At 39.2% G+C, this 16,001-nt stretch overlaps 1 protein-coding gene across 11 annotated transcripts in view; it reads right to left on the reverse strand.

Annotated features, from left to right (window-relative positions):
* The window catches only part of Fam156a (family with sequence similarity 156 member A), an 88,227-nt gene that overhangs the window by 41,385 nt on the left and 30,841 nt on the right, over window positions 1-16,001 (reverse strand). For 7 of the 11 annotated variants that reach the window (XM_063245884.1, XM_005000152.4, XM_005000151.4 and 4 more), the window contains one exon: window positions 6,698-8,080. The exons of 3 other annotated variants lie outside the window; for them this stretch is intronic. In XM_063245884.1, coding sequence (XP_063101954.1) covers window positions 7,328-7,960 — 633 coding nt within the window. In that variant the 5' untranslated portion in view covers window positions 7,961-8,080 and the 3' untranslated portion in view covers window positions 6,698-7,327. Of the gene's footprint in view, window positions 1-6,697; window positions 8,081-16,001 lie in introns of those variants that run through there. One more of the 11 variants, XM_063245888.1, reaches the window with a different exon arrangement.

A 16,001-nucleotide genomic window follows, 5' to 3' on the forward strand; every position in this document is an offset into this window, starting at 1 on the left:
CTGTGTATCAAATTTTTTCATACTTGTGAAGTTTTCTATTACTTCTGTCAACAGGTTTTTTATGTCCTTTGTGCTATTTTCTGATTTTTTTCTACTTATTTCCATTAACCTTCTATCATCCTTCTTTGCATCATCTAGCAGTTGTTGGATTGAGTTTTTGTGGTCCCTTGCTATTTTTAAGTCTTTTATTTGACAATCACTAAATGCAACCCTGTCTTCTAGGTCTCATAGTATACTTCTAGGTCTCATAGTGTACCATACATAGTACAATGGTTGATTCTGCTGCTTACACCTTCAATAGAATTTTTAATTTCCTAGATATCTATTGGAATGTGTTACAGAATCTTGTTCTTTCTTACCTATGTTGGGCATTCATGATTTCCATCACTTTCCTAAATGCTTCTATTTTTTGTATGTATTACTCTAGATTCGCTAACCATCTTCATCATTATGGTCATCATCTCTTTAATTATCTGTGTTTCTTTAACCTCTTTAATTATCTGTTTCTTTCTTCTAGAGTCATTCATCTATTTTGTTACTAATGTTACCATTTTAAAAAGTTCAGCTCAGTGGCTTCTGATTATTTCCACCTCAACACCCTTGGGTAAGCTCAAGGACTGAGGTGGCATCTTGCTTCTGTGTTTTCTTTTATGTTGTTGTTGTTTGTTTTCTGCACCGATGCTTACAAATTGATTATGGTGGGTAATATAAGTATGAAGAACTCTTTAGGAAATGACTACTTTTCAGAAATGTCTTCTAGGAGGAGCTGGGTTTTGGCTTTTGAGTCTATCCCATGATCCTGCCTCTTCTGTTTATTAGGGAGGAAAGGTTGCAGCCTGTTTCGACTAGTGTCCGGTTCTTTGGTACCAGACTGTAGTACTGTACATGTCCCCCAGACAATCAACTGTTGTAGTGTACAGCATCCACTGCTCAATTGCACTGGTCCATGTTCCCCTGGAGGCCTCTGGAGTCATCCAATTTCACTGCTATTTCTTCATTATAGTCTGTTTTTTTCATTTTCTCTGTAGGCTCCAATTTTCCCTTCAGGGTGCTTCCTGGGTCCCAGGGATCCATCTTTCCCCTCTTTTCCTTCCCCAAGTTATTTTCCAGTGTTTGCAATCTGAATCTTGGAGAGGCTGAATTTGTTGCTCTTTACCATTCTGCCATCTTCCTGGAAGTCCCATCTTCCATTTCCAAAGAACTACTATGCTGTGTCTTGTGGAGAAATCTGTACAAGGCTTTTGTTTGTTTGTTCATATCAGGGATTGAACCAAGGTATTCACACTGAATTATATTCTGTAGGGAGCAGCTGAATCTGATGGCCAATTGCACATGTGGGGCTAAAGCAAGACCAGCCTCCAGAATATGGAGAGCCCAAGGCAATCCAAGCAAACAAGCTGTTAGGCAGACCACATAACATCAACCTGCCAAGTGTATAAACATGCTGAAGTCTTGAGAAGCTTTTTTCTTCCATCAGGAGACAGGGCTCCACTTGACCTCAGCTTTTTGTTTTCTGACTCTTGTCTTCATTTCTTCATCCTCCTCTGTTTGATGCCTGGGAAGTTTGAGAGCTGCACTGGACATGGCATTTTGGCTTTTGAACAGGGATCTGGGGTACACAGGAACTTATTATGGAGCAAGTGAGAGGTCACTGCTGAGTGGACACACAAATAAAGCAGGCTTATGAGAGCAAAAGAGGCTCAAGAGACACATTGGGGAGAGAGGTGTATTGGTATCATCTATATTGATTTCATCAAGTATAAAACATGGGACAAAAACAGGCAGGCTCAGTAGGGCCATAATTGTAAATAAAAGTGCCTGTTATTTTATTGATTCCTGTATTTACTTTTTTGTGTGTGGACTTGGACTAGGGAGAATCTTGATGGTATACTTGTTGAGATGACCGCAGATGATTTGGCTCAGAGCAATGTTTTAAAACTAAGACCCAAGCAGAAAAGCAACAATGGAGTAACAGCCCCCTCAATAAGATGAGGAAGGAGTTGTGGAAGGCAAAAAAAGACCCTTCCCCATTAGAGGAGTATTTTTCTGTGACCTCCATTTTATAGACACCCAAAGTAAAACCAGCAATAGATTTGGTGCCATGGCGGTTCATGGGGTGCCAAGGAGTTGATGCGTGCACAGTGCTGCAGGTAGTGGCTGGGCAGCAAATCAGAGGCCAAGCCCACCCTGCTTCCTGCCTGTTGCAACACAAGCTCCACCACAGACTAGCTGAGCCTTTAAACCACCAGCCTGCCTGTGCCACAGCACTTGTGTCACATTCGGGGGCTGGAGGCTCTCAGGTTAGTGGACAAGCAAGAGAGCAACAATACAAGAGTGATGTCCTCATCTGGCTTTGCCACCACAGCCATCCATGGCAGCCCACAATACTTGTGATACTCTGCAGTCAGTCTCCAGGCAGTGATGGATTAGAGGCCCATAGTACCCTCCTCTGGTAGCCTGCGGCACTTAAGACTGACAATGGCCTGGCTTAGAGAAGCACTGTCTTCCAAAGTTCTGTAACTTTTCATATTTCCTTTACCACAGGAATTCTTTATAACCTTCAAGGCCAAGGATCTGTTAAATGTGCTCACTGAACACTCAAAATTCAATTATGAAAACAAAATTGGGAATCTTCCCTTTCCTACCTGACAGGCCAAGGTTGGAGGGAAAAGAGACACACAGGTGGGAAAGCATCTGACAGGTGTTGTCTTGGAAACTTTGCTGCTGTTCATTCTCAAGGGTCTTTTGCTCAGAAAAGTGTCCCTGGGGTGAGATCAAAGCCCTCACCACTCTGATACCTTCCTAGGAATGGGTTCAAGTCAAGTGCTGAGGTTGTTTATCTGAGAGACCAATGTGGAGCTTGCTGAAAATCATAATTTTAAAATGGAATTTAGGAAGTAAGATGGATTTCCCCCTACAGATGGGGAACTGCTAGCCAATAGGTATGTTCAACCAAAGAGTAGCTACTTGTGATTGTATACACACACACATGTGCGCACACACACAACACATGGAAATGTGCATACCTTATTAGCACACTTTCTGCCCAGATGTGCACAGTGCTCTGTTTGGCTATAGCATTGAGTATATATGGAGATGGGAAATGTAGGCAAGACACAAAGCATGGAAAGAGAGCAGGAGATCCCGTACTATCGTAAAGGATTTACTGCATACCTTTTCCTCCATGACTAAAGTTCACATGTGCATCATTACATTTTAAATATACATTTACTGTAGTACATTTGACATACCATGAATTTCATGCAACAAAAGATACAAATCAGCATAATTTATAATAGCTAAATCTTAAAAATGGCCTATATGCCCATCAACACATGAATGGATAAAAGAAATGTGGTTTTATACACAATGAAGTACTATTCTGCCATAAAGATAAACTTGATGCAGAAGCTCAACTGCAGTTTCTGTTTTATGAGAAGCCTGAATTATAAAGAGCAAAGTAAAAGAGATAATAGGAAGCAGGGAGATCTTTTTCAGATAGGAAAGGGAATAAGAGATGGAGGAAGGAGGAGAAGGAGGGGAAGAAGATGGAAAGAAAGAATTAAAAGAGGAAAATAGGGGGTTGGGGATTTAGCTCAGTGGCATAAGTGCCTGTCTGGCAAGCGTGAGGTCATGAGTTTGATCCCAAGTACAAAAAAAAAAAAAAAAAAAAAAAAAAGACAAAAATGGAAATGGAGCTTTTGAAAATGGGAAGGAGACTAAGAGTTGGAAGGAGCAGTGAGGGATAAGAGGGCTAGGGGATGAGAAAAGAATGAAGATGTATTAGGTATATGTACCAACTTCCCACATAAATGTAATCTTTATGTACTGCAAACATTACAGTGTACTATGTACTAATAAAAAGGTACAAATGCAGGGACTTTCAGCATTTTTACATAGTTATGTACTCCAATTCTGTTTTAGAACTCTTCTATCATCTTAGATAGATCCTTTTTTCCTATATAACAGTCAATCTCTATCTCACTCCTGTCAGTGTGGAATTGCCGTTTCAAAGCCTTTCTTATAGATCCACTCACACAGTAAGTGGTCCTTTTTGTGTGGTTTTTGCCACTTAGCAAAATTTTTCAAGGTTTATGTATGAATATCTTGTCCCTCCACAAGGTTCAGTAATGTTCTATTATGTAGATACACGATCTTTCCTTTATTCCTTCACCAGTCTGTAAACATGTAATAGTTCTCACTTGAAGGCTCATGAATGATGTGCCTACAAATATCAGAACATCATGTTGTCTTAGTCTGTTTTCTATTACTCAAAACACAATGCCCTATAGTGGGTAAGACATATGGTAAACATATGGGAAGTTTATTTTGGTTCATGGTTCTGACATGAGGGTTACATGTGGTGATGATCATCTTGCTGACAGAGTCTTCGTGTGGATGAAGGTCTCAAACAGAAGGGAGACAAGGAGCTGAGCGTGATGAACCCTGACAAAACTGTTTTTCTATTTTTTTTACTTTGTTTGTGTCTTTTTTTGAGACATGGTTTGTTATACAGTTCAGGCTGATTTTGAGCTCACTTTGTAACCCAAGTAGGTCTTGAACTTGAAATGATCCTCCTGCCTCAGCCTCCCAAGTGCTGGGATTACACGTGAGCGCCACCATGCCCAGCTTAAACTGAATTTCATAGGAGTACAACTCTCCATATTAACCCACTGATTTATTAATCCATTCATGTATTAGAGAATGAATAGACTAAACCATTAAGGAGAGCACAGCACTAATCACCTCCTGAAGGTCCCTCTACTCCTACATCTTATGATCTCAAAATGAGAATTAACTTTCTACATGAATTTTGGAGAGAAAACCCTTAGTTTGTCTGTGAGTAGACATGTATTTTCCTATCTAAATTCTCCATATTTCCAGAATCTTTGTGCACAGTAGGATAGACATCCTGCTTTGTTTATGCTCTCACAGGAAAAACGTTCCTTATTTTACTGTGTGATAACACCAAGTCAGCTGTAAGCTTAAAGCTATAGATGCTCTTAACAGGTTAAGGACACTCCCTTCATCCTCCAGTTTGCTGAGACTTTTTGTCATGAGTGGGTCTTGGATTTTGTCAAATCTATTCATCCCTCTTTGTCCTTTGCCCTCCCACCATGTGAGGACATAGTAAGAAGATCCTCAAATGGTACCACATGACAGCATCTTCATCTTGGCCTTCCTTGCCTCAGAGACTGTAGAAGTAAACTTATTTTACTTGTAAATTGCCCATTGTGTACTGTTCTGACATACATAGCAGGAGGAAACACACTAAGAAAGTGTCCAATTTTTCCCCTCCCATAGAAGCTCAATATCAGAGGGCAAGGGAAAGCACTGCAATTCCTCATTTCCCTACCATAGTAGTTAGCATTTCAGAGAATTGGGGGAGGCCAAGTGAAAAAAGTAAAGCCTGTTGACTGGGTCAACACTTCGCTGCTATTGTTACTATGGAACTTTTGTGGCTGGCCTAGAACATGTGATTGTGTGTGTGGAAAGTCAGACAAAGGCTTGTGTCTTTAGCCAATACTTGATAACCTCTGTGAACTTCCAGCAATATGGGAATAATTACCCCTGCCCTATTTGATAGTGGTGAGGGTTCAACACTGCATCTCAGCAGACTTGGTCCTTTAAGGAATGAAATATCCACTAAGGTCACTAGGTCTCTGTATATCACCCCAGTTCTTATAGAAAGTAAACAGAGATGCCAGCTAAAATGCAGCCTGCCTCGGCTCATACTGTACTTCAGAGTTTTGCTGCTTGTGTGACCTAATGAGGTACTGGCACTGTTGCTAAATGATGGGTCTGTGGGAGAGGGTGAAATGAGTGAAACTACAGAGACTCAGAGAAGAGAGTCTAACACTGAGTAAACATCCCCAAAGTGCACTGCTATGGTATCCTTCTATACACTTCTAAATCACTGTTCTGATTTTAGGCCTCTGAGTGTAAAGAAACAAAAGCTGCTCTTTATACACCTGGTTCCCAGGACCTGACAGATATCCCTGGCAGAGTCATCTTAACTCTCATGCTCTTTGATGAGATCTCAAGATCTAATCTAAGAAACTTACCTGCTCTCAAGTCACTTCTACCAGAAGACATAGAATTTTATAGCAGTTCTGGAGCCTCCCTAAAAAGAGAGTGACATAATGCAGAATTTGTTTTTGTCTCAGAAGAACCTCAGGTTTCTGACTGGGTCAGTGCACATCACAGGACAAAAGATGGGGAAAAGAAGGTAAATTTAATCATTGTCTTCTTGAAATTAAAGGACACATCTAAATTCCAGTAGGATTTTGAAATAATCCAATACTACTATGGTTCTCAGGAAACAGGCACAAAACTTCAGCTCACATTCACTAACCAAGTATACCAGGCAACAAGGGAAGGCTCTTGGAAACCTCATCCAGGGAACCAGTGCCAATATTCGGAGGCTCCTTCTGGGACAGTGGCCTCTTTTGCACCCTTATGTACCAGAGGATTTTCTTCCAACCTCACTGCCTGGCTGGTGTAAATGCTGGTTCCACTGTGGCACCTCAAATAGTGGCTGGACTGTTCTGTGCCTGCCCCTTTGCCCTCTTCTGAATCTCCATGGTGCAGAGCTCCTCTGGATATACTCTGGTCTGCTGGTTGGGGATTTCAAGGTAGTGATCTGAGATTCAAAGAGAAACCATTATTGATAGACAAACCTACATTCTAGTGTTACTTTCCTTTCATATGTATGTTTATTTGGTATTAGCGATGAGGTGCCTAGGCAAAGTCTTGCACAGGAGAATATTGCCCGATTGCTAAGGAGCAGGGAAACACATACAGTCAGCTTATCACAGTCATAATACTTTACACTCACAGCACAATGCTGAAGCATCAAATTCTAATTCCACATCCCTTTCCCACACTTTGTTTGGCAGCAGATGTTTGCACCTGGATCTCAGAATCAAGCACTGCCATTTCAAGCAGACCCAGCTCTGTTCCTGGGTGGCGATCAGTAAAATGGTACAAAAGCACACGGACATCGATGAGGCATTCACACTACACAGACATCTTACATCTTCCTGACAAGTTAAGGAGCAAAGATGGAGATCCAGGCTGGGAAACTGACAACATGCAGCATGGGAACCAGATGAAAGGACGTGGGGAACACTGGTGTGCAGTCTCCTCTGCCCCCAAATGCCTCTCAGCGTTCCACAACTGACAGGCAGGAAAGATGAAGACACAGGTCTTGGGACTCCTTTTCTGAGAGCGACTGCTTGGTATCCGAAGAGTCCCAACCCCCAAAAGCTTGCAACATGGTGCGGTCTGAATCCCTAAGAGGCTTTGTCCCTGGAGAATGAGCATCTCAGTTCTCTTCCAACCACTGCTTGAGCAGCCTCTGGAACATGCTTTCCTGCTGCCTCTCCAGTTGGTGCTTTTCCTCTGGCTTCTGCTGCTGCACCCCATCTGGCTGAAGGCCAGGCTGGGTGGTGCCCAGGCTAAGGGTCAAGCCACTGAGACCCTGCACGAGGGTTTCCCAGGAGGAGGGATTGAGGGTCCCATTCTTCTCCCCAGTGACCCCAGAACTACTTGGCGTGTGGGCCTGGCAGTATCGACACTGACACCTGAATTGATTCTGAGCTCTACTGCCTGGGAAAGAGAGCCTGGTTTCCCTTTCGACTGGGTAAGGTGCCATGTGATCACGGTGCCTGCGTCCCAGGTGTCCCAGGAATGCTTTCTTCCTCTGAGGGAACCCCAGCCTTTCCCAGTGCTGCTCCGGCAGAGTCTTCTCTTCCTTGTACTGTGGCTGGAAAAGTCCCTGTCTCAGAGGTGCAGAAAGGTTGGAGCCAGGACTGATGCTCAGACTACTGAGGTCTATCATTAGCTGTCCTGTGGAGGAAGACTGAGAGGCGGTCGTGCCCTCCTGGGATGTCTCTGCAGTGGCCATCTTGGAAGATCCAGAAATCAACCCTGGATTCCATTTCTGGAGTGGATCCATGGAGGTCTTGCCTGAGCCAGAAGCTCTGCGAGGCCCTGGAGCCTAGATGGGAAGGTGAAGCTGGTGGTTTTCAGATAACTAGTCTGGAGGTAGGAAAATGCATGGCCAGAAGATGCCAGACTGCAACCAAGGGTGAAAAGAGAAGAAGGAAAACCCATGACCATTCATCTTATTATATCTTTCTGTACTTCCACTTCCTAGGTATAAAATGCAACTGAACACATGATCTACCTCATGGGCTACTTCCAGAGAGCTGATGGAACATCACAAAGGTCGTAGAAATACCGCCTATCATTGCAACCAGGTGGGATTATCAGTGATGAAATGTCATGGACAATATTAATTCCTTGCCTTTTTTTCTCATAGGTAGCAGTCTTGGGGGCTCTATCGCCGAGTTACATCCCCAGCTCTTTATTTATTTATAAGTTATGAGACAGCGTCCCTAATAATATTAGGCCCAACCTAGGACCAAATTCTTGATCCTCCTGCCTCCACCTCCTGAGTGCTGGGATTACAGACATATGCCACCATATCCAGCCCTTGCTGAGTGAGTTTTTCTGAGTCATTCCCAAGACGAATTGTCAAGGATGAATAATGGGTGACTAACCCATGGTTTTCTGATAAGCATTTATATACTTTCATGAAGTAGACTTTTATTAAGTTGGAAGTATTTGTACTAGTTATGTATTTTTTAATTTTTGTTTTCTGATTGTTGGCTTTACATTTAGTCCAAAGGGTATTCCTGTATATGAGAATCATCTCAAAATTTTCAACGTATATAAATAAGAATTTTCCTATTAAAAGGTAAGAGACAAAATGAAGAGCTAGCAAACAAAAACCAGAAGAGTAAGAAACTGAATGAAACCAAATAGTGCTTCTTTAAAATAATAAATTTAATTGATAACCTTGTTTCAGGAAAAAAGAGAAGAAATAAACAAGTTACCAATAGCAGGAGCAAAAAGAGAGATTTCACTACAAACTCAGAAAACAACAAAGGGACAACATAGGTATACTGAAACAGGGTACACATAAATTATAGTTTGTATCATATGGACCAATTACTGAGAAATCATAAACTACCAAAATTGACCAGAAATGAAATTTTGTGCATAGCCCTACATCTTTAAATAGAAATTAAATTTGTAAAATTTAAAATGTTTGCAAAATGATCTCTAGGCCCAGAGAATTTTACTGGCGAATTCTACCAAACCTGAAATGAAGACATCAATTTTAGACAATTTCTTCTAGAAAACGCAGCAGAAGGTGCACTCCCAAATATGTGATGAGGCCAGCATTGCACTGACACCTGGAAACAACAGGCTGATATTTGCCTTAGCAAATGCACAAAATTCTTCAACAGAAAACAAGCATATATGAAAAGAATCATAATCCATGATCAAGTGGATTTTATAGTAGGAATGCAAAGGTGGTTCTTTTACTAATTAAAAATTAGTCAATGTAATCTACAAAGTGTGAGTTAAGATGAAGAAGAAAAATGACAGAATCATATCAAGGTATGAGAAAAAACATTTGACAAGATGGAAAATCCACTAATGATATTAAAATTTTAATACACTAGATATAAAAGATCACTTCCTGTACCTGTTAAAGGGCATAAATGAAAAACTGTAAAACTAATGTTCTACATAATGGTCAATGATTGAACACTTTCTTTATAATGCTGAAATAAAAACCTCCAGACTCGCCCAGTTTTAACACATCTATTCAGTTTCATGCTGGAAGTCCTAGATGGTGGGACAATGCCAGAATAGTCACCACTGCTATACAGATTCAATGAGTCTCAATCAAATGAGAAAGGAGAAATAATATGCTGTCTCTTCTCATAGATCTCACGACTGTGTACCTGGAATACCCAAGTATGAGGTATGATTAACAAATATGGTACATGATTAAATTAAAAATAAATTGTTACATATACATTGCCATTAAACCTCCTGAAAATACTCTCCTTTACTTCTAACATACTTATCCCATCATTCTCTCCACTTTCTGAACCAGTTTGGTAAGTCTTCTGTTATATCTTTAGTTCCATTGTCATGGTTACCTTGATATCCTGAGTTAATTCAGAAGGCTTACATTTCATGGTCATTTTTACATTGGGGAAGAGCCAGAAGTCACATGGTACCAGATCCAGTGAATAAGGTGAATGAGGACATACTGTAATGTTTTTCTACAAGGCTGCCTTACCATTGGATAGAATATAGCATTCAGCATATATTTTTAAAATCATAACTTGCAAAGACACAAGAAAAGACTTCCAGAACTCTTTCAGAAAATGATAAAAATAATGGGATAAATGTATAAGAATGAGGGGGAGTACTTTGAGGGAGTTTTACGATTATGCGTATTTTACTTTAATGATTTTTTTGTCTTTTTGAGACAGTGTCTCAGTATGCAGTTCAGGCTGGTCTTGAGCTCACTTTGTAGCCCACGCTGATCTTGAATTTGCAATGATCCTCCTGCCTCAGCCTCCTGAGTGCTGGGGTTACAGGTGTACACCACCACACCCAGCCTGTAACAATTTTTTTAAAACAATTTTTTAAAAAGTTAAACATTCACTGTGTATGCTGATCACAACTCATATCTCCTCTAAACCTCTTGGAACTAATGGGTGAGTTTAACAATATAGGATACAAAACAAACAAAAGTAAAACAACCATATAAGTATGAGAAATGTACATTTTAAAACAATACTGACTAATAGCTTCAAACTCAGTGAAATAGTTACATACAAAACTAACAAAATACATACAGGATCTATCTATGAACTCTATAAAATACTTGATAAAAAAGGAATAATTAATACAAACACTGTGTTTATGGATCAGGAAACTCAATATGGAAATAGGTCAATTATCCCTACAGAATTAAAGAGATGCCAACCAAAATCTTAGAAGGAAAAATGTATACACATGTAGGCTGATTCTACAATTCATATGGAACTTCCAAACTGCTGAAATAAGAATGAATTGGAGAATTCACATCATTCAGTTTCAAAACTTGCCACAAAGTTGCAAAAATTAGCAATGTTGCTGGAATCAATACTGTGAAAATGGCCACACTCCTAAAAATGTCATACATATTCAATACAGTCTCAGTCAAAATACCAACAGAATACTTCGCAAACGAGAGAAAACAATCCTAAAATTCACATGGAACCAGAAGAGACTCAGAATAGCACAAGCAATCTTGGGCAACAAGAGGAAAACAGGAGGCAACACATTACCTGATCTCAAGCTATGTTACAAAGCTACTGTAATACAAACACCATGGTACTGGAACAAAAAGAGACATGTGGATCAATTGAGCAGAACAGATGATACAGAAACATTCCCCAGACACATTCAGCTACTTGATCTTTGACAAAGGGACCAAAAGCAGACATTGGAAGAAAGACACCTATTCAACAAATGGGGCAAGGAAAACTAGGTATCTCTCTGCAGAAGATTAAAACTGGATTCATATTTCTTACCATGTAAACAAAATAAAATAAAATAGATCAACAATATGAACACTAAAATAGATTAAAATATTGAACCTACTGGAAGATAAGATAGGTAAAATACTTAAAGCCATAAATGTAGGAAAGTATTTCATAAGCAAAACCACAACTGAACAACAAATTAACAGCAAGAATCAACAAATGGGATTAAATCACATTAAAATCTTCTGCACAGCAAAGGAATCAATTAGTAGAGTGAAGAGACAACCTACAGAATGGGAAAAAATTTGTCAGCTATTCCTCAGACAGAAGTTTAATGTCCAGATTATGTGAAGAACTCAAAAAATTAGGACCACCTAATGTAAAAGACCTAATCAAGAAATGAGCAAGTGAAATAGAGACATGTCTCAGGGGAAAACTGCAAATGGCCAGCAAACTTAAGAAAAAATTTTCAACATTCCTGACTACTAGAGAAATACAAATTAAAACAATGCTAAGATTCCATCTTATACCAGAAAGAATGACAATCATCAAGAAATCAAAAAATAACAAATCCTGGCATAGCTGCAATGAAAAAGGAACTCTCTAAGCTTGTTGATAGTAACATAAGCTGATAATTATGGAAATTCCTCAAAGAAATAAAATTAGGAATTCCATGACTCAGCTATCCCACTTCTAGGTTTCTTCCCCAAAGAGCTAAAGACATCATTTTAAAACAATACTAATAGCTTCAAACTCAGTGAAATAGTTACATACAAAACTAACAAAATACATACAGGATCTATCTATGAACACTATAAAATACTCAACAAAGAAATAAAAAAGGCATAATTAATAGATTGTTTATGTGATATACATACCGATGTTTATAGCAGCCCAGTTCAAAATACCTAAATCCTGGAAGCAGCCTGTATACACATCAACAGACAATTGGATAAAAAAATGTGGCATTCATACACAATGGATCACTTATCAGCTATAAAGCAGGATAAATGTGAAATATCTGTAGGAAAATGGATGCAGCTGCAAAATATATTGAGTGAAGTAAATCATACATACACATACCAGGAGTGACAGCATATGCCTAGAATCCCAGCACATGGGAGGCTGAGGCAGGAGGATTGCCATGAGTTCAAGGACAGCTTGAACTACATTGCAAGACCTTGTCTCAAAAAAATCATACACAAGCTTGAATAACATATGGTATCTCTCATTTGAGTAAGGCAAAGTATATACAAAGAGCACAATAAAGGATAGATAACAAGAGCCAAAGGTATAGATCCCTTGCAAATGGGAAAGGGTCCAAGACAGAACAGGTGAGACAAAAGGGAGGGTAAGGGGAAATAAATAGAATAAAGATATGTCATATACAGGAACCTAATAACCTCAGTTAATATAAATATTACATGTAATAAACATGAAATCAGATTAATAATATCAGCAAGAACCAAAATGGGGAAAGGTATTTAGAGGAGGAGGGATGGAGGTGGGGGAGAAAAGGAGGGTATTAAAAAATTAAGAACCAAGCTGTATTATGTACATGTATCCATTCCACAAGATGATTGTAAATTGCATATACTGCAAACATGTACTGATAAAGAAAAAATTTAAAAAGTGTTGTTATCTGGGCAAAGAGTAGACATGTAGACTGCTATCAGAAAATAGAGTCCATAAAAAGATCCATACAAATATGATCAAATGATTTTTTCAAGTTTTTTGAGACAGGGTCTCACTATGTAGTTCAGGCTGGCTTTGAACTCACTATGTAGCTCAGGTTGGCTTTAAACTCACAGCAAACCTCCTGCCTCAGTCTCCTGAGTGCAGGGATAATGGGCATGCACTACTGTGCCTGGCTGGTCAAATGAATTTTGACAGAGATATAAATGGGAATTTAAGAGAAGGGAGACTTTTCTAACAAATGTGGTATACTCACACACAAAAATATGAACCTTTGCATTATGATTTATATATAAAATTAACTAAAAATATATCAGAGGTCTGAGTGTCAAAAGTACAAAGATAAAACTTTCAGAAGATACTATAAGAGAACACGCTTGGTACTAGACAGTAAGTATGAGCAAATTTTCAATGAAAATCACAATGCATGAAAGGAAGTTTTAAAACCTATGGGCTAACACATCAGCTAGCAAACCCAGTCTGGGAATCAGCACCATGCGCGGACCTCCGCTGGACTGGAACAGCCAGATGCTAGCCTCTCCCCTGAGTCAGCACCATTCATGGACCAGGGGTAGAGAGAACAAAGGAAATATCAGTGAGCAAACCCAGCCGAGGATCCAGTGCCATGCACAGACCTCCACCGGACTGGAACAGCCAGACCCCTGTTGCTTCTGGTGTGCAGGCTAGCAAATAAGAAGTACCATTAAACAGCCCTCCCACCCCCACTGCTGCCTTAAGCAACCAGCTTATCCAGGGAAACACAGGTTGTGATGATAGCTATGAAGGTGAAACGCAAGTGGATGCCTGTGGTGCTTTGGTGTTTCACTAACATTGCAGGTCTAGGGCCAGTGGTCTGACCATGGGTTCAGAGGATATATAGGTAGGCAGTGTGGCATCTAGGGGGATCTCCTTCTGAGGGTTGCCGCCATCTTATGGTCTTATTTTGGAAGTCCTATATCGTTTCCATTGTTTTGCTGGGTTGAGTTTTATTCTCCTTTGTTTGATTATGTCAAAGCCAATGGCAGGAGCAACTATTTCAAAGATAGCAAGATATATTATGGTAGCAATTATGGATTGTTTTGAAGTCCTTTATTGCATTGTTTTATTTTTGTTTCTATTCTATTCTTTTCTGTTTGATTTTTACTATGTCCAAAGTTATCTGAAGCTATTTTGAAGACATCAAAAAGACATTATGGTAACTATTGTTGATTTCATGTTTTTAGGCCTGTATCTCTTACACTGGTTTATTTTGATTTGTTTTATCTTCTTTAAAATAAATTTAACAACCTTAGGGGCTGCTTTATCTTCTTTAAAAAATTTTAAAATCCTAGGGTCTGCTTATGTAGCTCAGTGATAGAACACTTGCTTAGCATGCTCAAAGCTGGGTGTTTGATCACCGAACCCAAACAGAGAAGAAAAGAAAGGAAGGGGTAGGGAAGGGACACAGGAAAGGAGAGATAGAGGAGAGACAAGAGGGGAGAGAGATCAAAATGTTGGCTCAGTCTGCTCAAAGTAACTCAGCGAAAAGGAGAAAAAAAGGAAGGGAAAAGAAAAAAATATACAAATCTGTATATATTCACTTAAGATAGTTAAGGTGATTGTGCTACTAATTCTGTATTAGTTCTTGGAACAAAACAGTTAACATTCATAGGATTGGATCAATTTTGTGTGTTAGTGTCTGGTAATCTGAGTTACTCTTTTGAAGCTTACAGTGTAAAATAACAACCTTAGTATGTTCCTACCACCTTGTTTTGGAAGCCTATATTGTCATTGTTTTGGGCTCTTTGCTACTGTTATTTATTTGTCTTTTTTGTTTCTTGTTTTTCTAGTAATTTGTTTTTCCGTCTAATGCAGAAAGGATAGGTGTACATGTAGAGGCTTATGCATGCCTAAAATGTCTAAACAGTTTACAAGAATCGATTATATTATATATGATGATATGAACAGGTACTCTGAAGAAAAAGAGACATTATGGTATCCATTGCTGATTTCCTATTGTCATGCTGTGAAATCCACTAATGCTTTTATTCTTTGTTTAGCATTATTTAATTTCAACATACATGAAGGTATGGACAGCTATCTTGAAGAGAACAAGAGACATTATGGTAGCCATTGTTGATTTTCCTATTGTCTGGGTTTGAAGGCCTTTAATGCCTTCATTACTCTGTTTTGATCAGTTTTATACTATTTTGTTTTGTATGAATTCATTGTATGTGAAGATATAGACAACTATTTTGAAGAAAACAAGAGACATTATTGTAGCCACTGCTGATCTCCTGTTGTCTTGCTTTGAAATCCTGTGTCATTTGCATTGTTTTCTTCTGATCTGCTTTGTTCTGTTTTGTTTTACACTTTTTTAAAAAAAATCTCTTGGCTCAGAAATAGATGATGAATGGAGAAGCTATCCATTAGGACCACAACCAGACTACTGGAAAACGTAATAGTAAGAAAATAAAACATGCAAATAGAAAACGGGGCAAGGACTTGAATATGAACGCTTAAAACAGGGTTCAACATTATTAACCATAAGATATATAAAGTTGGGGTTTAGCTTAGCAGCACAAGTGCCTGCCTGGCAAGCATTAGGTTACACGTTTGATCCCTGGTACCCAATAAATAAATAAATAATAAAAAAGAGATATGAAAATTAAAACTGTGATGACAAACCTTAAGATATATAGAATGGGTAAAAGCAAAAATCACAATAGCAAGTACTGGGAAACCTGCCAAGGAACTGGCTCTCTCATATCTGATGATGAGAAAAAAAATGGAATGATGGCTTCTTGTAAAACATGAATGTACTTTAAGACCCAGAAATTCCACTCTTGAATATCTACCCTAGAGAAACAAAACTTAGTTTCACACACACACACAACAAAGCCAGTGCATGGATTTTTGGAG

The sequence above is a fragment of the Cavia porcellus genome, unplaced genomic scaffold (genome assembly GCF_034190915.1).
Source record: "Cavia porcellus strain 051 isolate PalLab524CR breed Dunkin Hartley unplaced genomic scaffold, mCavPor4.1 scaffold_3, whole genome shotgun sequence".
NCBI lineage: Eukaryota > Metazoa > Chordata > Mammalia > Rodentia > Caviidae > Cavia > Cavia porcellus.